Here is a 25,510-nt window from a genome sequence, read left to right as displayed (position 1 = left end):
CTCCTCCATGTTCTGGAGATTGTGCTGGGAGACACATCAAATCTCCTTGCACCGGCACGTGTGGATGTGCCATCCTGGAGGAGTAGGACAATCTGTGCAACTTCTGTAGGGTTAAGAAATCGCCTTATGCTCTCAGTCGTGATAATGACTCGAGCTAAAGCCAACACTAGTGGAAAACCAGTTCAAAAAGATCAAGAGGGAGAAACTTGAAATGGCCTCCACATGCAAAACCAGTCCTGTTTTGGGGGTCGTCTCATTGTTGCCCCTCTAGTGCACCTGTTGATAATTCCATCAACACCAATGCAGCTGAAACTGATTAACAACCCCCTCTGCCACTTAACTGACCAAATCATTATCAGAAAAGTGCAATTGAATTCATGCCATACCCTGATAAAAAACTGTCCCTTTAATTTTTTTGAGCAGTGTAATAAATAAATCATGTAATTGAAATATTGCAGAGTTCATTGACTGAATTCTGCTCTTAAAGCACACAGTAAACAAACTCAGTGCAATATTTAAAGTACATGATTTATTATTTATATGTTAAGTGGTTGAGTGTTAAGCAGATGTGTTTGAGTGAGTGAATGAAACTTATTCATTTAGTTATTTATTAATTTTTTAAGTTCCATTTTAACAAGTGCACTTAAATTTCCTTGTATAAAATACAATGACAATAAAGAAACTTTACTTGAAATAATAACGATACTGACAGATATTAATGATGTGCAATATCACTCACCTTTTAATGACATTTTGTAAGAAGGTGACAGTGAGGATATTATGTATTTATGTGTAGCCTTTTGTCAGTCAAAAGACAGTTAGCTATGAGCATGTGTCTACAAAAAATTGAGGTGACGAAGATAAAAATTCTGACACTTGTGGCTTTCCGTTTCAAGAACTCTTTCAGCTCAGAATTGCAAATAGAAATGGGAAAGTTAATAATTACTCGAGTAAATGTTGTATACTAAGCCCAGGGCAAGAGCCACCTCAAGGATCCCAGGAGAGAACCTCAGGAACCGTCTCTACAACCCCTGTTATCTTTTATAGTCAATCTGTAAACCTGCTGGAATCTTCTACTCTGTAACCTCATGAATAATCCCTGGAAACCCCGAAGAGCTTAAGATCCCTAAGAAGCATCAGAATTCTCACAGACCTAAAGAAACTCCAGAATACCCTATTTCTCATGTGGTATCCTCACAGGGGTCAAGAACCCCTACAACCCCCTTTAATGTACATAGAACCATGTCAAGGACTCATTAAGTGCTGAAGTGACTCCAGTCCAGTTGCCTTCAACATCATCACTTAATGACTACGATGACCTGGATGACTGAGAACCTTCACAGACCATGTCAAAGACTTCAGAATTGTACCCTTTTAAAGAGCCCTGAGACTCCCCAAAAACCCCTAGAAACTTTTCAAGACTCATTAGAACCTTTAAGGAGTTTTGGAATATCCTCAGTGACCCCCAAAATCTTAATTCCTATCAAGAACCTTGAAAATCCCTTGGTAGGCCCTAGCACTCCCCAGATGATCCTTAGAATCCCCTACACAACCTGTTGAACCATAAATTGCCATTAAATTCTTACTACGTACTTCATCAAGACCACCTGTTTTCCCCATCACAATTTTATTATGTGACTTTATACAATAAAAATAAAAACAAGCAATTAAAAAAATACAGATGCAGTACACAAATCTGTGCTAAATATGATATAAAGAAAGCCAGCTAGGTACAGTTACTGGGTTGACACCTGTTTGACTGAGGAATCTCAGCTTCAGCTTTCCCATCCAACAAAGGCTGTCACAAACTGTCCCTGGAAAGATTTGTTTGTGTTGAAGAACATTTTTATATAGAATCTGCAAAAGAATTTCAAATGAATTCACGCTGAAGCACTTCATGAGTAGTTTTTTTTTTTGTTTCATACACTCAGCGTGAGTGAAGTCATGCTTGTTTTCAAGAGCAGGGCTAGAAAACACTGGTTATGATGCAGGAAACAAAATGAACTCAATACACCAGGGCCAATACAAAAGAAAAAAATAATAAAAAGTAATAAAATGTTATACATGAAGTTAAACAGTTTCATGGTTACATGTTCTACATTACATGAGATGGAGCGGCATAACATCTTTGGGGGAAACAAAATGTGATTGGTTTTTTGGCATTCGAAGGACAGAACAGTGAAACATCCAATATTCCCAAAGTAGAAGAGGAAAAAGTAAAGAATGACTGAACTCTTAACAGTAGTTGTGTTTTTTTTATATGAGTATACTTGTTTATGTAAGCAGAGACCTAAAACATACAACAGTATTAACAACAGTTCTTTGAAGAGGAACATGAGGGAGGAGAGAGACTAAATTCTGTGTCCAGACAACACTGCCCCCTGGCTTTCACTTGATTATTACACAGTAATATGGTCAAACTGTATACTGTAACTGACGTAGCTGGTTGACAAATGTTCTGACAATCAAGGCTGGCAGGCTGGCAAAAAATAACACACTGTAACATTGGGTAGGTCCTCAAGGGTCATTAAAATATCTTCTTCTTTTTGTTCTTTTCCAAGGTCCTGTAAACGCAAGAGGAGAGATTAGCAGTCAAGTATTTAACAGAATGTACTGCCGTCACTAAACACAGTCTGGTTGGTCTGATGCAATACCTCACATCCTGGGTCTGTATACGTATGGAAATGTTCCCATCCTCCATGTAAGGGTGACCAAGGTTATTCAGACATGAAACCAACATGTAAAATTCCAATATCATTCATGCAATAAAGTGCATGTCTGAATTTTTTTTATCTGAGTTTTTGTCTCAGTTTTTTTTAATGGATGTACAGTTGCCTCCATTGTGAGGCCACTAGATTCCATTTATAATTCTGCCCTCAGGTTCATCATTGGTGATAACTGCAACATTTCTTACTATGTCTATGTGACAAAGCTTGGCCTTCCCTATTCAAGAGAAGTAATAACCACTGATACTTATTTATCTACAGAGCCCTTGTTAGTAATTTGACATCTTATTTCAAATGCGTGCAGTGTCACCCACAAATCAAAACACTTAACGTATACCTCTGTAACTTCAACATCATTCTTATTAACTCATGCCTGATTACTTACACTGAGCTAATACTTCTAGTCTAGTTAAACTTTACATAGGTAGCGACATTCAGAGATTCAGACACAAAGTCATACAATGGCAGACCACTAAATATTGTTAGTGTCATATAACTAGTTTTATTTAGTTCCAGAATTGTTCCTTTCAGTGCTTTATGTCTTTAATGCATTATTTTCCGAGTGTATGGTTGAGGACATAGGCACATGGTGCAATATTTCTTGCCAATATACCTTACCTTACTAGTGTCATACATTTGGAATGCCTATTATATTATGTGCTTTTGTAACTTCGTGATTCTTTGATAATCATGTACAGAAGCACATTTTGCCTTTACTTATAGGACAGTGGAAATTGACAGACAACGGGACAGTTAGTGGCAGCTGGTATGACCTGTCACTGGCTATGTATGTTATCTTGTCAACACAGACAAAAATAAGTAGCTGCTACCTTAATGTTTTGCTATTGATAATTAGCATAATTAGCATCATTGCTTAGCAAATTTGTGTATTTTGGCAAGCTAATCGGCTTTTTTTTTTGTCCCCCCAGGGATGATCTTCAGATGTCCCTAGTGATCAATACTGGATCGGCTGAATATAAACATTCGATATGCACCTCAGTCCTGAAAAGCATCAGAGCTTTCCATTGTAGCTGCAGACCAATCAAAGCTTGGGAGGAAATTGTTACCCCATTCAGTGTCCTAAGACATCACTTAGAGATAATACTGGAACTTCTACTGTGTAATGGTGGGCAGTGGTACTACAACCAAGTGACCAGATTTGCAAAATGCTTCTGCAATGACATTCATTGATTAATTCATTCAAAAACAAAGCAGTATCATGGGAAGAGGGTTTTGTTTTAATTACATTTAAGTTGGATTTCTAAGTAGCTATCCTACTGGTTCCTATTGTAATGGAGTCCAGCTTTGATGCCAACAAGTTTAAAGTGATAAATTACTGATTTATTCCTAACAATTTAATCAAAATATTCACCTTTTTTTCAAATTTTTTCTCCAGGGTTATCAGTAAGCAGTGTTCAAACTCAAGTTGAAAATTAAGCTTAAGTGACATCTTCAGTTTACCTGGAGGCATCTAGCTTCTGCTGCTCCAGAATCCTCTGTTGGGCCTCCCAGCTAGCCCTCTCCTCTTCGTGTTGGCGACGTTTCTCTTCCACTTCTTTGTGCTGGGCCTCTAAGTTCTTTTTCATTTGTTCATGACGCCTCTGGAGCTGTAGGGTCACCAAAGAGCAAAATGTAGAAAGGAACACAAACTAATAAACATACAGTTTTTTTTAAGCAGCATCCTTGGTTTACCTCAGCCTCAGAATCTTTGAGCTTTTGGAGCTTCTCTTTGACCTTCATCTCAAACACTTGTTCCATTTCTTGTTCCATCTTCTTCATCTTGGCCACGTGCTCCCGTCGCTCCTCCTCCATCTGGGCTAGAGGACTCCTGAGGACACAAACCAGGCTCATACAAACATCAAACGGTCTGTGACATCCCAGGTGGACATTCCTGTCATTCTTAAGCAGACATGTGCTCCCATACCACTTAAAAAGGTGAGCTGAGTGTCTTTCTTCTTTCCTGTCTTTCTGACAGGAAGGAGGAAAGAGCCAGCTTGCTTGCCTTCCCTGCAAGCCCTCTGTAATAGGTGGCTTGGAAGGTGACAGGGGCTTGTCAGGAGATAATGAGAGAATTAACCCTTATTCTGATACTAACCATGCTCTGTTACAGTGATATCTTGACACTCTTCCTATTTGTCAAGCTGAAAAAACACTGTTCTGTAGCCACATTGGAGGTCTTCAGCTATTGAGCATCTTGTTTGTAAAGGCAAAACTTGTCTGATATATGCTTTGCATTTAGCTCTCATTTCGCAAATGTTAGCATCTAGAAAGTTAAACTTTGTAGGCAGTACATATTACTTCCTGTATATAAGTATGTTAACATTGAAACTGTGGTTATGTTAGCATTAAGTTCAAAGTTGCTCTGCCTTTTGTCAAGAGGGTACTCCCGACTGGCAGCATTGACTGTGTGACTGTGTGCATGGATTACAGATTTAGATATAAGTGGGAGTAATGGTGGCTTTGCTGCCATTTTGCGACCTGTTCACCAACGTCTCTAGCTGACTGGGAGACAATGTAGATGCTTTGTTTTATTTCAAATTCACAGCTTATAAGTGAAGATGTTAACAATATGACATGAATGCAGTGTGACTACAGGCTTCGTTTTTAGACAGTTCCCTTTTTCATGCCTAACTGGAAGATTGATTGGCAAGTGATTGTTTAGCATTTAACCACGAGTTGCACAGTAGCTGCAGAGTGGCTGCACAGTAGTGGTTAATAAGAAATGTGTAATGAAAGCAAGAAGCTGAAACAGCTGATTGCCAATAGGCTGTAGAGACAGGGTTCTCGAACCTTCTTAAACATTAAATTCAGGACTTTTCAAGGACTTTCCAAGCTCAGTTCCCTCAAGGTCACAAACACTGCATAGTTTGAGACATGGATTGAGGTTAATAACTTTTACAACACTAAGAATTTTTATAATTAGAATTAGCAGGCTATGCAGAAGATCACAGACAATTCAAAAAAGAGAAAGAGGAATGACTGTGTGAACACTTCTCAATTGTGCTGCATGCTGCAGTGATGGCAGACTATGTGATCTCTTGCACACATGCAGACATGCACACATCGGCATCAGTCTATTTACCAATGACAGTTCTGTAATGCACTTTTGATGTTAGTTGGACACGTCTTCAGTGATCAACAGTGAATTATATAAATTCAGGCACCTCCAATGACCCCTGTCATATTTATTTACAAAAAAACTTTCAAATCCTTAATTTTTCAACGTTCAATTTGTCACGGATATCAAGGACCAATGGGAACCCTGCAATTACACCTATTAGATATATTCCACAGAGGTCATAAAGAGGCCTTTAACTATAATATTTTTATTGTATTACTGCCACGCAGTTTAGGGCCAGGAAAAATGAAAATCCTATCAGGCAGGGAAAATGAAAACATTCTTTGGAGAGATTATGAAGAAGTGAAATAACACTTACATGCCGTCAGCCGTCTCAGGTCTAAAAACAAACAAATGCACAGACACTTAGCATGCTGCCATAAACCATGCATTAGCTGGTGAGGGTGAGCTGGTGATTACTGACAGCTGCAGCCAGATTAGTTGTCAGATGGTACCTAAATTAGTGCTGTCAGATTAGACACAAGTTAGTGGAGTGTTAGTGCTAGTATGTTTTGGCCTGCAAAGTGTTAAAAGCTGCTTTAGTGACAGCTTGTCAATTTCAATCTGTAGGTCACTCGCCCCCCCTCTGAATTGCAGGTTCCTCCATGGTTACACAGGGAATAATGTGCTCATAAAACCAGGATCCATTTACTAACATTATCCCATCTGTTCACACTACAATAGTGCATTTCACAAACATGAACACAACAGTACTGTGTATACTATGCTGATGAACTCACTTGGTAAGCTGCCCCTTGTTCTTATTGTTGTCCACACCATTGTAGGTGACTGCAGCTAGTTTCTTGCTGCGGTGGTTTTCATAGTGAACATTGTTTGTCACATCCTTCAGGTCCTGCATGTGGGTCCTGAAAAACAAAATTATTACAAGAGTGGTAGTAAATAAGTTTTCATGTACTTGAATTTTTATAAATCAATACTTTTTAGCTTGAATAGGTTTTGACTTTAGTATTGCACTTTTACTTTTATTGCTCATTTTCAATGACAATGAAATTTCAATGACATTTTCAATTAAGAGACAAATCTTTTTCCATTAACACTGAATGGAAAACTACTCAACTTTAATTATATTTGCATTAAATCTGCACAAGCATAGATAAATTATGTAACTTAAAAAATTGTATTATGTTGCGCAACATTTCTGCAGTACACTCTAATTTATTCACATTTTCAGCTAACTCTTTACAAGAGGAATAAAAATGACAATAAATACCAAAAATTCAATATTAAAACCAACTTTTACTATCTTTTTTTTTTTTTTTTTAGCAAATACAATAACAACAACCCTTGTCAGCTTCAACTTCCTTTATCATGCATTTTTGCTCACCTGATGAGCATGTTCCGGAGAATTGTAAAATCACAGTGCTCTCCATTTTCAACTATATGAAGAGAAACAGATTAGAGTTTAGTTATGGAGTGATTATAACACTGTAACACATGACAATAATTGATCCCTCAAGAGATTTTGAATAGAGCAAGAAAAACAGACAAATTACCAAATATGTTTAGCGATACAGCTAACAGTTTTAACATATCATCACACAAAGAAAATTACAGCTTTGTTTTCAAAGCTCTGGTAATAGGTTTTATTTTTTTATTAAAAAGAGGTACAACAAAATAATAAGCATAAGTGGTTTAGCCAAATTATTTAATTGTACACATCAAACATGCATAACATGTCATTTGTTTATGCATGCCATAACATAAATCATGAAAATATCATGATAATAGCTAAGCAGACAGATACTGTAAGTCATAATAATATTATGAAGACAGAAAAATTTTAAACTAACAACATACATGATGGGGAATATGTGCCTGATTTTCTAATTTCCTTGTCAAAAAAGTCCCAAATAAATTTATATAGCATTATATATAGGCCGTATGCTTATGACATATGCTTATGCTTATGTTATCCTCAAGTAGTTCAAGTAGATGGGTGCAGACCTAGAAGTCACTCTGAAGGCAGCATTAGTGACTTGAATTTGATTCGGTAGGCCATGGGTATATCAACAACAATAATTATTTTCCTTTTACCGTCCAATAGGAAAAAGAGATAAACTCCATCATTTGATAAAACAAATTAAGACTATCCATTTTACTACTGTTTCTCTTTTAAAAGCACATTTGATTTTTCAAGTCTTTGTTCGTCTTAGTACACATTTAATGAATCTTCCCTTCGCTTGTTTTCCCATGCAGCCATTGTTGATGGTTGTAGTATCAGAAACCATCAACAGGTGGCATTATGTGCTGCTTTTTCTGTTCCTCCTACAGTCCTCTGAGGTTTCTGCAGACTGCTAAGATGGTTAAACTTCCATGGCTTTCTCTCTCTCTCCCACTCTCTCTCTACATTTATGCTGACATGGAGCCAAAAACATTTTTGGTATTCCATAACTCACTCCCACTTTCATAATAGCATTTTTACAAGTCACCCACCAGGCTGTACTGTACTCAGCTGTTGAGGATGACAAAAACAGAATCTATGATCTGAAATGTTCCCTTAACTGCCTCCAATTCATGTGTTACAGTATAAACCTCAGCCATGTTCAAACTGTGGCAGAGTCCTAATCACTTCACGTTAGGCATGTTGTCATGTTTTATGTCTCATATCACAATGTGACAGCAACTTCCTTCCAAACAGGACTCTCATATCCTAAGGAAAAAATTTCTACGTTGACACTGGTGGGTCAAGTATTTTTTTCATAATATCAGGTATATTTGCTTGTGTTGTCATCTAACAGGATTACATTTTCCCTGTTCTTTGATTATGACAAGTAGTTTAAATGGGAAAGAAACAGAAGCCAGTTGTCTCGAAGCCACTGTATACAACTGATGATTACATTAACTGGTACAGTTGAAACTGTTTATAATGATCATGGTTACATTGATCAACCCCTTATGTGGATCAAAAAAACCTTTGGACAGAATCATTCCCATACAAATGGTGTTTAAATATTTTTGCTTATTGTAATCTAATAGTCTGCTTACAGTGTTTAGTTTGGGTCTTTTCATACAGGATAACATATGGGAAATACTGTATGTTGTAGTCTACTATTGCAAGTGGTCACATACTTAGCCTACCAAGTAATTTGTATGAGGTTTTTGGATTACCACAGTGTGTAACTACTTGTAACAAACATCCTTGTCTTTTCTCCCAATACTACTTTCTGTGTGCATACTCATGCACCATGTGATATCTTCACTGCCATGGCTCAGTGACTTATTTTTCCCTCCTGTTCCTGGTAACAATAACAGGAGCTGTCAGTTTCATTACTCTATATTTGTGTAATAAATATAAAAATGTCCTCAACAACAACTCAAAAGCTTCACAATTTAACATTGCAAACGTCTTAAGATGAGATTCCCCAAATATGAAGTTGATCTGATCAATTCTCTAGGAGGAGTTGCGTAAAGTATGAGACCCTTAAATCGCAAAAATTGCTAATTCAATTCAAAATGGCAGACTTCCTGTTTGGTTTAGACCATGGGTGCAAGAAGCTTTTTTGTAAGTCTTAGCATGTTACATCAACCTACCGATTTCCATGCATGCAGGTTTAACCAAGGGGGTATGAAGGGACCCTAATGGGGCCATTTTGCTGCACCCATGGGCAAGACCCATAAAATATTGAAATTTTCACCAGACCTGACGCATGTGCAAAGTTTCATAAGTTTTTCAGCATGGTAAAGCCCTCCAAAACATGATATGCATTCAGCAAAAATAATAAGAAACACTAAAGTTTGTAATGGGAAATTTTGGTATAACTCATGTGTGCCTATTCAAAACTGTGTAACCAATGACTGTGTGGATAGTTCTAATGAAGTTTTTGAGCCTAACCTTTGTACATCCTTTATGGTTGTGTGAAAGACCTCTGTGTGAACTGATGAAGAACACATGTAGACAATATATGTGGATGTCTTTGCCCTTCTTGTTGTGATAAGTGTGTTGTTCATACATTGCATTGGGGGAGAGGCAAGCAGGTGAAGACTCAGCACAGAGACAATCCCGTGAGAGAGAGTATCGTATTCTGTCTTTTTCCCGTGAGAGAGAGTATCGTATTTTGTCTTTGTGGAATGTGTTTTTGGAACTATAAGACTGTGGCCCTGGGTAACATCTTCAGGCCACTCACTCACTGAATGTACTGCTGTTCGGTTGTGTTTGTGTGACTCCATTCATGAATGTTTATTAAACTCAAGAAAGACAGCTGACGCGTGAAGATCTTCTTTTTCAAGTTTCAACAGGGTCCTTGCATCCTTTGGTGCTCGGGCCCAATTTAGATTTTTTTCTTCAGTTTTCTGAAATATAATTGCCATTTTTAAACATTAGTATAACCTTTCTACAGTTGTCTTGCTCACACTTAGTATTTCATTTGTCTAGGTTTGTTGTTTTTTTTTAAATTAATATGTAAGCTAAAACAAACGCCATATATGTTAAATTTCTATTTCACACATTACCCATTTATAGCATTGGTTGGTGTTTGATTTCAATAAAACTATACAGAAAATAAACAAATAAAATTAGAGTAAGCAGATGTATTGTTAACTGGTAAGTTATTTGGTCCAGCGCTACTCATGCAACGCAAATGCAGTCTCTTTCTTGTCTACTACCCTTATCTAATAAAGTGTGCATTGTCGTTACTCACTGTGTCCATGTGTATGCATGTGCGTGAGTGCTCGATGCTAGGATGAGAGCAAAACAAGAACGCATGAATTGTGTCACTGCTTTGCAAACTAGCCACAGGTATTGATGTGTTTGCGTATGTGAATGTGACAGAGATCGACTTCATTGGTGAATTTAGAGTGGAATTTCGATTTCTCACCCTCAGCCACACCCCATGGGTACTGCCTCCCACGCACTCGCTTCCCATTGGCCTCGATGATGGTGTTACTACCAACTACAGCCAAGGGTAAACGATCCTGCAGAGAGAAGGGAGTGAACACAACTGTTGCACAGCTCACACATAATGGATAAAAGTACACTGTAGTCGACTGTGTGCTAACATATACTATGTATACAGTAATCATACAGACACTACAATAAAGAAACAAAGCAGATACACAAGATGTGAATTTGTAGAGATCTTAAGGTTGAGTGAAGTACCAAACTGGATCAATATTTGTCTAAGAACAGACAAGAGAAACCAAAAATGATACTGTTTTATTTAAAGTTTAAGGGTTACATTAGAAGAACAGACCTTGATTTTCCTGATCATCCTCATCTCTTCCTCATCATCTGTCTCTGGGAACTCATAGATCTTGATTTTGTGCTCCTGGATTTCTTTCATGATCTGCACAAAGCAGAGAGGAAAAAGGGAGAGTCTGGGTAAAATGGAACATCATCATGGACGATAATGTAGTGGAGTGAGCTGAATGTGGAAGGCACGGGTCCTTTAACATTAATAGTCGTACTGGAGGTTAGCTGACACACACAGGAGGAGAAACCTACGTATTTATCCATACAGTATTGATGCAGTATCTGTGTATCAATGCAGTGTGCTATGTTTACACTGTGTTCTGAAGCACAACATTGTGAGTAAGCAAACAGCACAACAACAGAAGTAAACAGGAGTCTTCAACACTGCTGAAAATTTTTACTTTGACCTCTCCTCATGACCAAGGATGTAATACAAATCTGAACTCCCTGAGAAACCAGTGTCGTCCAGGAAAGTCTGAATGGCAACCAAGGAAGAACAGTGACAGTGGAGAGACAACTGACTTCCAGGAAGGACTGGCGTGGGCAACTGGAGGCATACCATAGTCTAGAGAGCTCTCAGGGCCTGTATCTCCCCAAGAGCACAGGTGATTCACCAACATTGCTATCCCCTAAAGCCCACAGGAACGGTCCAGGTTGGACGAAGACCTGGACAAAGTGCTTGAAGTTCCTCAAGCAGGAACTGTAGAAAAAAAAGTTTACTCCCTGACTGCCATCACCTACAACTTGAGAACACTTTGGAACATTACCAAAGAAAAGGCACAAAGCCAGACTGGAAAAGCAACCAAGCAGATGAGAAAATATGATTAAACAACTAATAAAGGAGATCAAAACAAACAGTTTAAAAAGGCCAGAACAGACGAAAAAGAAGAACTAAGAAAACTAACAACTAGCCTCAGAGAACAGCTGATCAGAGCAAGAAGAGCTGTGTGGATAAGATGGAGCACAAGGAACATGGAACACAACTCAGTAAAGCAGACAAATGCACTTTACAGTGGCTATGCACTGAAAGGAAACCTATCATTCAGTAAGTGTACATATATATACTAATATACCATTATTATTCTGAATATGACAATATTTACAAGTTGATATGGGCCATGTAAACAGCATATTATGTTTGGATATTCCAAATTCTGAATTCCTTATTCAGAATTTAGCATTTTCCAATTAAGGCGTGGGATATACTGATAATATTTGCATTTTAGGAGCATTAATTGGACACGTATTCAACAGATTCAGAATATCTGTCTCAGATGGGTTTCTAATGGCACTTTGTGATGTGGCTCTTTGTCCGTTTGCTGTCAGCCATGTTCACTGTACACAAACCAACTAGAAAACATTTTGCAAGGCAGGGGTAGAGTTACATGCCCAAAAGAATACGCCATATTTCTGGACAAGACAGAGAAAAGCATCTTTTTTTGAAAACATTTTAAAAGAAGAAAGATGTTTTTTGAAGATGTTAAGAAGAATAATATGCATTCAGTCAGAAATGAAACACACCTGTTTCTTGAACTGGTGACACTCCTCAGGAGTCATTGTGTCGGCTTTGGCAATTAGGGGAATGATGTTTACTTTTTCATGCAACCGTTTCATGAATTCAATATCGAGGGGCTTCAGTCTGTGGGAAAAAAGCAGAGAAGAGACAGACAAGGTTGTCAGTGAATGGCTCTGATGTTATGGGCCATTTACAAAACACACATTAAAAAAGCTGGTATAGCAAAGGATGCTATTCATTGTGAACGAGGCGTGGCTTTGCAGCCCTGCACTGGTCACTGAGCTCAACAGACTGTGCATGACGCAGTGCCAACGAGAGCCAATCCTGATCATCTCAATTCTAGGGGTAACAAACACAATTTGATTATGACTCCACTCCACTATGCAAAGCAACTCTAAAGGTTTTTTTTTATCATTGTTATTCTCTTTGATGTGTCTTAAAGAGTTCCTGGGACATAAAAAAGAAGAACGTTTGGTGTCTGGCAGCAGTGGATGCCAGAAAGGCAACTTAACACAGTTGTTTTGGTGAAGCAAATCTATTAGGACAAATGGTCCGAAATTCCTCCTAAACATTGTGCAGGTCTGATCAGCAGCTACCAGAAGTGCTTGTTTGAGGTCATTAGTGCCAAAAGAAGATTCAAACAGTTATTAAATCCAATCAGCACTGTGAATGTTTAATGGGTATGTTCAATAGTTTGTGTGATATTAGCTTAGTGTTTGTGTGTATTTCAATCTACTGTACATTTTTAATACATTTGTTTAAAAAATAATTTAAATTGACAGAGTAACTACCATATTGTTGTATTCATAGTTAGTTGGGAGTGTTGTCTGTGGGTCACCCCTTTGTTAAAAATGATCTGGTCAGTCAGCATATAGATGGCCCAATTTGTGCTGAGTTTGGTAGGTCAGTTTATCTTTGTTCAGTCAGTTGGGTCTTTTCAGTTATTTATACTCACATTTTGCTAAGCAAGTATTGCCTGAGTCTAGCTCTGTTTAGTTAACCTCTTCTTTGGGCCCAGAATTTTGCTGCATATTTTGTAAATTGTTATATTCATTTTCCATGTCTCCTCTTGCCTACCAGCTTGGTCCCTTACAGTGTGACAAGTTACTTTTTGAGAATTTGCATAATAAACTCAGTTGATTTTCTACAGCCTCACACTGTATGAAACATGTTGTTTACAACATGACGCTAACACTTCCTGATCCTTGGCTACAAGAGTTGAGAGATTTTAAGCCTTACATTGCTGTATACATTAAGAAATGGTCAGGTAAAGTGGACACCAGGGTGAAAACATCTCCTCTTTAATGAGGTCAGTAGGGACACATCCATATTTGCAAAGGGTAGACTTCTCCAGACACAGAACTGGATACAGACACAGAACTTAGCAGCTGTGCCACAACATGTGATGAAAATTTTACATGGCGTCTGGTTACTATGGGTATTGTGACATTTAAACCTGCACCATTGTGACATTTATGCCTGTAGATGACATAACAGTGATTAAGCTGCTATACAACAAGAAGGACTCAGCCTAAAGAGGAGAGGTGCAGAACCTGGTCAGCTGGTGCTCAGAAAAGCTGCCAGCATCTCTAGGGACCCCCCACATCCATTCAAACTCTTTCCATCTGGCAGGTATTATAAATCTACACCTGCACCTACAAGATTAGAATAGCCCCTTTCCCAGAGCCACTGCTGCTCTGAATCAGTCCACCAAGTATCTTCATAAATGGACTGCTCCCAAAACTGTCACAACTGACTTTGCATGCATACACATACTGTACCATACTGTAGTTAAAGTCCTCAATTCCCTGGGATTAAAACATTTTTGTCCCTTCATTAATCCAAAAACCCACATTTCCCATAATCCAACTAAAAACAACGTAAAACATCCACATTCTTTAAAACTCAACCCTCCTACTCTGTATCTCTAAGAGCTACAGGAAGGCAACTGGGTTTCGCTTGAGGTTCTTGAAGACGTTTCACCTCTCATGACATCATCATTTTGTCCAACTTCTATAAACTCCTCCTGAGCCAACAAACACATTATACACTTGTTTTCACAGGCCGAGTAGTACAACATATCACTATTAAACTGATCTTTCCCTTTTACCAATTGTAACCCCTCAGAAGTTGCTGTGAATTTAGCATTTCTTGCTAAGAGGCCAGTGAAGAGCTAATATACTGATGTTACCCACACACCCACACACCCATACACACACACACACACACACACACAGCTCCAGGGCAGATGCTTACCACCCATATGGTGCTTTTCATTTGCCAAAAGAACCAACAAGGCTGCTGGTCGGTACCCCTCTGGACTGCAAGACCACCCTTTGTTGTAGGCAGCAAAGTGTGTGTTTGTGTTTGTGCTTGGCAGTGGCCAGAGCTAACACACAGGGCTCTCAAGGTCAGCAAGCTCAGGCCAGATTACAGTAATGTTATTCCTGCCTGGTAGGCTGGTTGGAGGCTAGTTGGAGTTTGGACTACTTAACTCCTGGTCTTCTGAGAATGGGCCAGCATGGAAGCAACCACAAAACATGCCTGATCAGCTGTTATGCTCATATTTCATGTTTAGGAGGGGGGCAACTTGGATTGGATTTTATGTGGCTGGGGGATAGAAAAGGGGGACTTGTGCTACCACCTATTATATGGGATCTATCAGACAAGTCAGATATTTTTATCTTTTATTATAATCATTACTGTTATTTTATAGCTTCAAAATCATTAAGGTGAAATGTCAGGGTAGAATTGAGGTTCATGTTGTTAAAAATGTCAATGATAACTAGACGGACTGTTAACATTATTGAAGTTCCACAACTACTGTATATCTGTGAAACATACTGTGAAAACCATGGACAATGAAAGAAAGATGAATGCAGTGTACTGTAGGCAATCACACATTTGTTTGTCAGTGTGTGAACCAACCACCATCTAATGGCACCCTGAAGCTGAATGAGTTCGACTTGAGTGGGTGTGTTTACTGTGGAATCTAGACACTTGTCGGGGAAGTATGAGTATGTTAAACATGCTGCCATACAACTTGGTGTCATTTTTCATTATGGTCTCAGCTTTAAGATTAAAATCAAGCCTTTAGTTCTATTTTCCTCCAACTGTGAATAATATCAAGAGGTATGTGTTTCCTCTTGTTTCTTTGGTATTGAATCTCTGCATAACTCTGCATATCCCAGGATTTCTACTGTATATCTGCGTTACTTGGTCTTACACAGCCTTAAAAGCTGTACAAGACACACAGTCAGTTTTTGTTTTTAAATGTTCTTTATATGTAAAGGGACTTGACCTGACATAGGAGCTTTATTAATGTCAGAAAATGACTTCTGGAAATTATGCTATAAAATATACTAACATTCAAAATAAGCATTGTGAGGATTAACCTCTTGGTTCTGAGATAATAAGATGAGCAGATTTTACTTTTGACATTTTATAGAGTAAACAATTCATTTATTAATTCAATAAATATTTGGCATTTCCATTCTTTATAAACCGCCTACAATGCTTGCTTTCTCAATCAGTTATATACCATCTAATGCTATGCGATGGAAGCCTTGACAAACATCGTTATATTCTAAAGTAGTAGATTTGTGAAATTTCTTATTCAAAATACATCTTAAAAAATTTTTCAGAACTTGATGCTAAGTAGGATCACTGTAGTACCTACCCATGTCCAGACGGGGCAATGAAGTACAGACAACAGTGCACTCTGTTGTCTGGCATCTGTCGTCTGTTGACCCGAGACTCTGCATTTAGGTAATCTTCAAACTTGCTGTCGATGTAATCAATGACTGGCTGCCAGCTAAGAACCACACATTATTCACATCAATTTCAGCTACATCAATACATTCACAGTGTATTATTATTATTATCATTATTATTATTGTTGTTGTTATAACTTACATTAATCAATGACAAATGGCTGAGCTTACCAGTTACTGTTGTCAACAGCATCACCAAAGCCAGGGGTGTCAACGATGGTGAGCAAAAGATGGACTCCTCCTTCTTTTACAAGAACCTTTGACTGTTCCACCTGCAAAGACCAAGAATGTTGGCAGAAACCAGTTGGGAAATGTGGAAATAATAACAAGATTACTGTTTTCAAGCCCCTGCCTATATGTCACCCTTTTTTTTTTTTAGAGAGATTACAGAAAGAGTGTTACAGAGTGTGGGACACTTAAGTTGCAGTGTGTGTCTTTCCCAGCAAGACAATGTTCAGTTTGAAGTAAAAACTATTCAAGGCACACACTTTTAATAATTAACATAATTAATAATTAAGAAATTAAAAATATTGTGAAGGGACTCAAGATACCAAAATGAAAGGGCATCAAATATCAAATGCCGTCCCTGGAGAAGCATGTCCACTAACATAAGATGGCTACTCATTCACAAGCTCAGTGTACTTGTACTACAGTGTACAGACCCGAACTAAACAGCCCTGCAAATCAATTCATCACAGCCAGCCCAAACTGTTTGGCTACCACTAAGTACACAAATTAAGATGAGCACAGAGCATTGGACAGACAGAGGCAGGGAGGAAGAGAGCACTGCAGTGGATGGATATAGTGAACAAAGCTGCTTCTGACCACATCAAAAAGGCCAGAAAGGCTGAGCTTTGATCACCATGGCGTAGAGACAGAACCCATGATCAGCAGATGGACTTTCATTTGATCAGCAGATCTGAGGCAGACTTTGTCAACCATTCTCTCATATCAGAGAGCCAGAGATTCCACAGACTGAGTGAGGGCCACACAGGTCCAGGTCCACACAGCAGTTACCAGACAAACATAAGACATTACAACACTCTGGAAATACATATACATATGCAATGCATAGCCTTTGACTGCAGTGCAATTCTGAACATACATTTTTTTAAGCTGATGACTTTAACAGTGCTGTAACAGTTTGTGTGGTAAAGTTGCCATTACACGAGGTCTGTTCTAACCCTCTATGTAAGAGGTAAGCTGAGGAATCTAGCATATTTTGATAAAATATCCTAAACAAAAATGTTAATGTTATGCATTTACATTAAAGAATGAATAGCTGATTTATCAGTATCAATTGGGCTATACTACTTTGCTACTCTGTAGAATTTGGACAGCAAGTTTTTAGACATCTATCTTTTGCACAAAATAAAAACTAAATGAATTAAATCTTTATTGTTTTGACTGTCCTGCAACCCGGTTCAGATAAGCAGTATCGATAATGGATGGATGGACGGATGGATGTTTTGATTGTATCACAAATCTTCCTTAGCAGATGGAGTTCGCTCTGTTCAGATAGGTTTAATAAAAGTTTAATCCAAATCAAATTCAAGTCACTAATGCTTGCTTTCAGAGTGACGTCTGGGTCTGCACCCGTCCACTTGAACTCAATCATTCAGCCTTACGCTCCTTCTTGGCCACTACGTGCTTCTAGGGAACGTCGTCTGGCATTGCCACCCCTGCGCACAAGGCAATCTCATTCCAGACTGTTCCCATCTGTGGTTCCCCAATGGTGGAATGAGCTGCTAAGTTCTATCAGAGCAGGGGCGTCCCTCTCTATTTTCAAGAATCTCTTGAAAACTCATCTCTTCCAAGAGTACCTCCTTTCCTAAAACCTTAACATGTCTAACTAGCACTTATTAAGCATTTTTGGTGCACTTATACAATCTCCTTGCACTTTTTAAATGGATGTATACTTAATACTAACACAAATTTTTTTTCCACTGCACTGAAGCTTTACTGATTTTCCTCAGTTGTAAGTCGCTTTGGATAAAAGCGTCTGCCAAACGAGTAAATATAAATGTAAATATATTACAATATAATTAAACAAGAAAGTCTTTTAATCTACAATTCTATGACAGAGCAACATGTCAGATGCTATCTGCTGAGAAGGATTGTGTGGTGTAAGTGCAAGCTTCAAAGTGAGTGATTCAATTTCTTTGGCATAATAGAAAACATTGCACATTTGAACACAATATATTTAGAGATAACATATTTAATATCCAACCTTTGTACACTCCTAACATCTTGGCTGTGGCCTGTATTCAAGGTCAAAGTACTTCAACACACACAACTGCTAGTGTTTGTGGGGCTGAGGAATTGTGCCCATTGAAGTCGCGTGTGTTTTTTGAATCAGTGTGATGAATAACCTTAACTGGTCAGACACTCCATTGTCTTTACTATCAATGGTTTTCAGTTAAATTTCCAGCAAATTTACCAGGTTACGTCATAATATCTATCTCACTATTGCAATTTCAAATTAGAAATACTGTACATTAATAGTAGATTTTATTCAAATTGCCCATCCCTACAATCTGTGGAGGCATGGATTTTTCTAGGATAACATTGTGTAACCCAGTTTTTGATCTGCCCCATCTATACACCTGGCTGGGCTGGCTGCAGGTTTGCTATCCTTTAAAGTTTGTTCCAGGTGCTGGCCTGCAAAATCTATCATGCAATCCTGCACCATGTCATTCCTGAGCAAAGCTTTTATGGCACACATTAACCCCAGTGACTCCCAACCACCACTTATTGTAATCTACCGCAGGCTAGCTGTCTTTAAACTGACCTCTCAGAGAGGCTGTGCTGACCAGACAGACACTAACAAATCAATATAGCACCGTGTGTGCAAGAGCAATGAGTATATTAAACTTAAAGACCTTTTAAATGCTATCTGGAATGAAATATACTGTACACCTAATTTTAACAATAAAAATGAACGTCATTGGAACATGGGTGTGTGTGACTCATTGAAATTGCCCTTAGTACTATACAACAAAGTTAAAATAAAATGCCTATTATCTAGACAGGCTGCCCACAGACAATAAGCTCATGGGAAAAAGGAACAACACCACAATAGTGTAAAATGTCAATACTATTGTCACTAATAAACTAGTGTTTGACTGGAATACAGGTCTTATTTGACTGCAATACACGGTGAATGCATAGTGTCAATGTAAACTGCTATCAGCTGTCTTGTGAATATTTGCTTCTTCACATTCAAACAATGACTGATTGGTATTAAGGGGGTCAAAGGGTGCCAAGAAAATATTCCCCACACTATTACACCACCACCAGCAGCAGCCTGGACTGTTGTGTGGGAAATGAACATTTTAGTTTGAGTTGTATTCATTTGGTGATGCCTGTGTGAATCTGTGTTAAAGTGGTGGTGAGATGGGAGTCAGATGACAGTCAACTAAGAGTTAACATTAATGGACCATTTTACTGAGGAAGGCATTACCAGCAAAGAGAATTTAAGACTGATTGAATAAAACTTTGTTATGAGTCAACAACTGTTGTTCTTTTGTGTACATGATGGTATATAAAGCAAGGCACTGTTAATGTCCTTTCACGAAACAACCATGCTAGGGTCTTCTCTCCATGCAGCATGAATTTAAGAGATTTGAGTCATCACACTTAATCTGTAATTCTAGACAGAACTAGTGACTCTCAATATACAAGAAGAATTTATTTTGCATTTTTTGATTATTTTGCAGGGATGGGATGGATGTTCTGCTGATTGATGCCTTGGTCTAGACTGAAGGTTAACCACCAGCACGAGTCTCAACACCTGATGTCAGGTACGAGTGTCCGACAGTGGATGCTCCATCTATTTTTGAGTATATGTTATGATTCTTGTTGAAACCTAAGAAGCCAGTTCATGTACATACTTTGTTGTCTTGACTGTCAGACAAGGCAAGTTGGGTCCATTGATTGATGTTGTTGATGCCAAATTCTGATGTTATCATCTGCTCCCTCAACAGAAATCCAGATTCATCAGACCAGGCTACGCTCGTGCAGTCTTCAATCGTCCAGTTTTGGTGAGATGGTGCCCACTGTAGCCTCAGACTTCTGTTCTTAGCTGACAGAAGTGGAACACAGCAACAGTTGTGAAGAGTGAGTTACCCTAGCCTTTCTGTCAACTTCCACTATGCTATTCTCCTCTCACCTCTCTCATTAACAACACATTTCCATCAAACTTGTTTTTTTGTACTTTTGTTGTTATTTTAATCCTAAAATTCAATTTAAGCAGGAGCAAGTGTCTGATGTGAAAAACGAGGCATGCCTGCACACTAGCAAAACAAGACTAAGCTCAGTGCACATGGCATTGCTGGCTAATTACCAAGTCCCTGTCCTTATGTGCTCTCCAGCCAAACGGAGCCTTATTAACCAGACCAACAGAGACATCTGCTCTGGCCCATCACCTCCAACACTTAACACCTGCTGTCAGCCTGCCTGGTCAGCTTCCCCCTTTTTTAATAATCAACATGAACGTATTCAGCATTGAGCCAACAGTCTAAAGCTCATTTAAACTTTTAAGAAGAGCTGAGAAGGTGTAATGGGCAGGTTAACAAATTCAAAGCAGCAGTAGGGCGAGGGCAGACACAGTCCCTCAGTGTGTTGCCAGGGATTAGAGGAGATTTAGAGCAAAGCACTAGGAACAGGTGAAGGGAAGATGCTCAACTTGCAGCTCATCTGCTGTATATTAACCCAAACTAAAGCTTTGCAGGAGAAAAAAGCCTGCTGGAGCTCCTTCACACCAATGGTATCACTTGTCACTCTTCAAAAGTAAGTTTAAGTAAAACTATGTAGCTGTGAGCTCTATTTGGGGAAATGCCAAAACCTCATCTTGAGTGCCGTCACACCATCAAAAACTGAAGACTCAGAGCATAAATGTCACAGCACAGTCACACCTGCAGCTTGGATGGCTTAAAGCTACATTATGTATGTTTTTTTTTTCTTTTTTTACTTAAAAAACACATCTTGCATATTGTGTCAGCCAATCAAGATGGCAGCAGTGCAATGCACAAAGTCATGCAGACATAGGTCTGGAGCCGAATGGTCTGAAAAACAAAAAAAAAAAAAAAAAAAAAAAACACCTTGTGAGCAGCAGTTCTGTATGAGTGACCAAAAGTGACATAAGTATAAACAAATAAATGCAGAAATATATAATTAAATACATAAATAAATGCAAAATAGAAAAAAATGGTAGGAAAAATGATTCTATATTTTTGCATATATTTATTTTCTTTATGCATTTCTACATTTATTTATATATTTATTCATTTATTTATTTGTGCATTTATTTCTGCATTTCTACATGTATTTTTTATGTATTTCAGTGTCCATATGTTAATGACGTAGGCGGTAAATAAATACATAAATGAATAAATAAATAAATAAATAAATATAAAGGAAATTAAACAAATAAATAAATGTAGAAATACATAATCAAATAAACAAATAAGTAAATGTACAAATACAGAAATAGCATCTTTTCATTACCAATTTTTTTTTGTTTTGCATTTATTTATTTATACTTATCTCATTTTTTGTCCTTCACAGTTCTGAGGGGGGAACACCTTGTTGATGAGAGGTGAGAATAGAGTGATCAGACTAGTTGGAGCTGACAGAAAAGGCTGCAATGACTCTGACATCCACTCTTTACAACTGTGGTAAGCAGAAGTGCATCTCAGAATACACAGCACGTCAAACCTTGAGGCTGATTGGCTACAAAAGCAGAAGACCCGTTTGGGTTCCAATCCTGTTAGCCAAGAACAGAAATCTGAGGCTGCGGTGGACACAGACTCACCAGTGCTAGACAGTTGAAGGCTGGAAAAACATAGCCTGATCTCATTAAACTGGATTTCTGCTGAGGCAGAAGATCGTAGGGTCAGACTCTGGTGTCAACAGCATGAATCCATTGACACTGATTTTGAAGACAGACGACAGAGCAGACTCTTCCGTTCTATGTATGTACACACCAAACCCAGGTGGGTTTGTACATATACAGCAGTGGCATGCCATCAGGGCAAGCAAGGTGAGTAGTGCTTGCCCAATAGACATCAATTAGAATGATACTTTAGTGGAAGCGATATCTCTCCTCACATCTGATCTCAGAAAAGCTTCCTGTCCCATAACGGATCTGTTGTCTCTTTGCATTCATCGTGTAATTTACTGCCCATTTGTGATGGTAGCAGGGTATTGTCCCTGAAAGCTAGCTTGGCTTCTAGCTCTTGCACCTATGGTTTCTGTCATTTTCATGGGTGTGACCACTGGGGCTTGTCAAGCAGGGAGGCAGGTTTCAGAGGTCTGTGCATTAGGGATAATCCTGGGATCTGGTGACTAGCTACAGCCAAAGTGTGCTTGTCGAGTTGACCTTGACTCAGCTTCTACCAGTCTGAGATCATAATGATATTGCACGCATTGTGTGCATGCGCAGACATTGGTGGACACTACACTTGCGCATTAAGTGTTAAGAGGCAGCAGTAGCAAGTAAATGAGAAAATTACACCGATGTATCATCTCTGTGCAAGATCTGCAGTAAGTTTGAGAATGTTGAGAGAGAATATTGTTACTGGAGGAGAGCAGCTCTTTTTAGGACTAGATCGGTACATAGGTTGTGTTATGGGTTCTATTTCCCTGTCTGTAAAAGTCACCGCACACCACTGATACACAGTAGGTTGTACATTGTTTCATCTCAGTTGTCAGATTCTGTGAAACTGACACCACAATGTAGTGAATAAAGACATGATTCCTGTTTTTTGCCTTTTTAGTGGTATTTTTCTTCGTCATAGATGTTGTGATGTATTGTAGATGACTGTCTTGCAATGTATGGAGCATAACAGAATCACTATATCGTGATACCATTGTTATTGTGGGCAATGTATCATGATAGTATTGTATTATGAGTTAATCTGTGATCCCCACCCCTAATACACAGCACTTTAAATCTTTTATTTAATGTGCTGTTCAGCCATTATTTTCTACACCATCATCAGATGTAGCTAACATAAGCCATCGTCCATCTTGAAAATCTTCTGCACCTTTCAGATGTTTTTTTTCTGCGTAAAGAATTACAAGGCAGCTGCCTGTCAAATTTCGTGCTGCCTCCAGTTCTTGACAAACTCTGACTACTGCCTTCACGGAAATCACCATTTTGTAACAAATGTTTCATTCTGCGGAGTTCTGTCACTCGTAACTGCATTTGCAGAACTGATGTGGCAACTCATAAACAGCACAGTGCATCAGTGAAGATGTTGCCAAAGCAGCAAATGAGGAAGAAAAGGGATGTTTTTTTCCCTCATGGAATTTCACCTAAAGTTTATCTGTATTCCCTACAGCAGGAATGTGTCAGGCAGTGGTGCTCTGATATATTTTATGGGTGTTCAAACAGGTAAACATTTTTTCTTTTGCATCCAAACACATCCAATTTCTTAAAAAGGTTTCCTAAATTAATTACCACCCAGTCAGTGATTACACACCGTTTTCATTTGTTCACAGATTTTATTCACACAGTGAATTTCACATGCCGATTCATTTTACAGTTTTATAGAGGCTGGTCTACAGCTACAAGCTTTGGAATTATTTGTGAAAATCATTTTAAAAGATCAAAAATCTTTCTGACCCCAATTAGAGACCATAGTTGGACCCCATCAACCACAGAAGTTTATTTTGAAATTAGATGTTCAGGGCCTTTACAATCCCCAAAAGTATTTGAAACCTAGCTTTGTGAACATGGGTTTTTTGTGTGTATATTTACATCCTAATATTCCTTGGTTATAAATGGTCACTTTGTTACTATGGTCAATGATTTCTCTAGCCCTAGGAATTCCATTTAGATGAGACCATCAAATGTTTTGGGTCTTTAAATTAATTTATCACAATTTGCAGATCCTTATGGCATAAAAAAAATAATGGTAATATCCTAGTCCTATTTTGGGGTAGAATTTGTTTAAAATACTCTACAAGATTATCTTAAGTTACTTAATAATGTAGTAAGTTTTACTTTCCTCAATATGCAGCCATTTAAAAAGCAAGTTAATCGGGGGAAATGTGTCAACTGTACAACCACCATAATTATATTGCCTAATATGAAATTATAGCACATTTAGCCTTTGGCAAACAGACTACCTCTTTGTTAAAGCAGATAAACTGGTTCCACTGTCTAACATAAACTCATGGGTGACAACAGCTAAGAGGAACCGCCTCAAAATCTCACATAGCAACTATTCACTTGATAGCTGTAATACTGAGAGGAAAAAAAGGGCTAGGGCACATCTGTGTTGTAGCAGTCTCAGGCTTGTACACTTAAAGTAGCCAGTGTCAGAGTGACATTTTTCAATCAATAGAGAAACTTTTGGCTCTTTAAGTGATCAAAAAAGAGTGGTTAAGTCAAACCAACAGAATGAAGACAGAAAAATGCCAATTTGTTAATGGGTGAAATTCTTAGAAGAAAAGGTGTGGGCGTCTCTATATATTTTTTTTTACCTGTACAGTTTTTTTTATTCTTTGCGAAGGACCGGGGTATTCAGGGGAGTAGAGGTCTGTCAGAAAGAGTGAGTTGATCAACGTCGACTTCCCCAGCCCAGATTCTCCTGAAAGACAAAGAGCCAGAGTAGGTGTGTGGGTGTGAGCTTCAGAGATGTATTTCATGCTGTACTTGACTGAGGCACATGAAACAATGTCCTGATGTTTATCAACACCATTACTAATGCAGTCTTTTGCTGTTTGACATTCTTTACATAATTGAAATTCAGTACAGGACATGGATCCCTTTGACCCAGTTTTTTTTTAAAGGTATTCATTAACATGAGAAAAGAGACAGCCAGGGTGTAAGTTCTGTCCTCCAAAATCCTTTTCCTGTCTGCATTTCAGGGATCTAATCAGAGAATCATGGGAAGGGAGGAGAGGGCAAGGAAGATCCTAAACCACCACAGTCATCATCAAGTCTCACTATAACAGAGGACAAAAAACAGAAATCAAAAAACACAGACTCCCTTCTTAATCTTTTTATGTAGGTCCAGTCTTGATTATAACATTAACTTTGACAGTTTGGAATAAACAGAGTTCATTTGGGCATTTACAAATCTGGCAGGAGATCGGAAAATTATGTGAAGTAGGTGGATCAACTAAACTGTTATGGTGGTGTGCTTATGATATGGA

The 25,510-nt window shown here is 38.4% G+C and overlaps 1 protein-coding gene across 2 annotated transcripts in view; it reads right to left on the bottom strand.

Moving 5' to 3' along the window:
* Positions 1 to 1,608: 1,608 nt before the first annotated feature.
* Positions 1,609 to 25,510, bottom strand: part of septin7a (septin 7a) — a 59,300-nt gene continuing 35,398 nt past the window's right edge. The window contains exons 3-14 of one of the 2 annotated variants that reach the window (XM_071499561.1): positions 24,836 to 24,942; positions 16,514 to 16,614; positions 16,249 to 16,383; positions 12,575 to 12,692; positions 11,055 to 11,147; positions 10,680 to 10,776; positions 7,190 to 7,241; positions 6,585 to 6,710; positions 6,164 to 6,184; positions 4,419 to 4,554; positions 4,188 to 4,333; positions 1,609 to 2,564 (exon numbers count right to left, since the gene is read on the bottom strand). In XM_071499561.1, the coding sequence (XP_071355662.1) occupies positions 2,528 to 2,564; positions 4,188 to 4,333; positions 4,419 to 4,554; positions 6,164 to 6,184; positions 6,585 to 6,710; positions 7,190 to 7,241; positions 10,680 to 10,776; positions 11,055 to 11,147; positions 12,575 to 12,692; positions 16,249 to 16,383; positions 16,514 to 16,614; positions 24,836 to 24,942 (1,169 nt within the window). In that variant the 3' untranslated portion in view covers positions 1,609 to 2,527. The remainder of the gene's footprint in view (positions 2,565 to 4,187; positions 4,334 to 4,418; positions 4,555 to 6,163; positions 6,185 to 6,584; positions 6,711 to 7,189; positions 7,242 to 10,679; positions 10,777 to 11,054; positions 11,148 to 12,574; positions 12,693 to 16,248; positions 16,384 to 16,513; positions 16,615 to 24,835; positions 24,943 to 25,510) is intronic. The other variant, XM_071499562.1, reaches the window with a different exon arrangement.

Source organism: Trachinotus anak, unplaced genomic scaffold (assembly GCF_046630095.1).
Source record: "Trachinotus anak isolate AG129_WGS33_773 ecotype Australia unplaced genomic scaffold, CSIRO_AGI_Tana_v1 ptg000016l, whole genome shotgun sequence".
Lineage (NCBI taxonomy): Eukaryota > Metazoa > Chordata > Actinopteri > Carangiformes > Carangidae > Trachinotus > Trachinotus anak.
The sequence above is the reverse complement of the archived record's forward strand: the minus strand, read 5'-3'. Positions and strand labels throughout refer to the sequence as shown.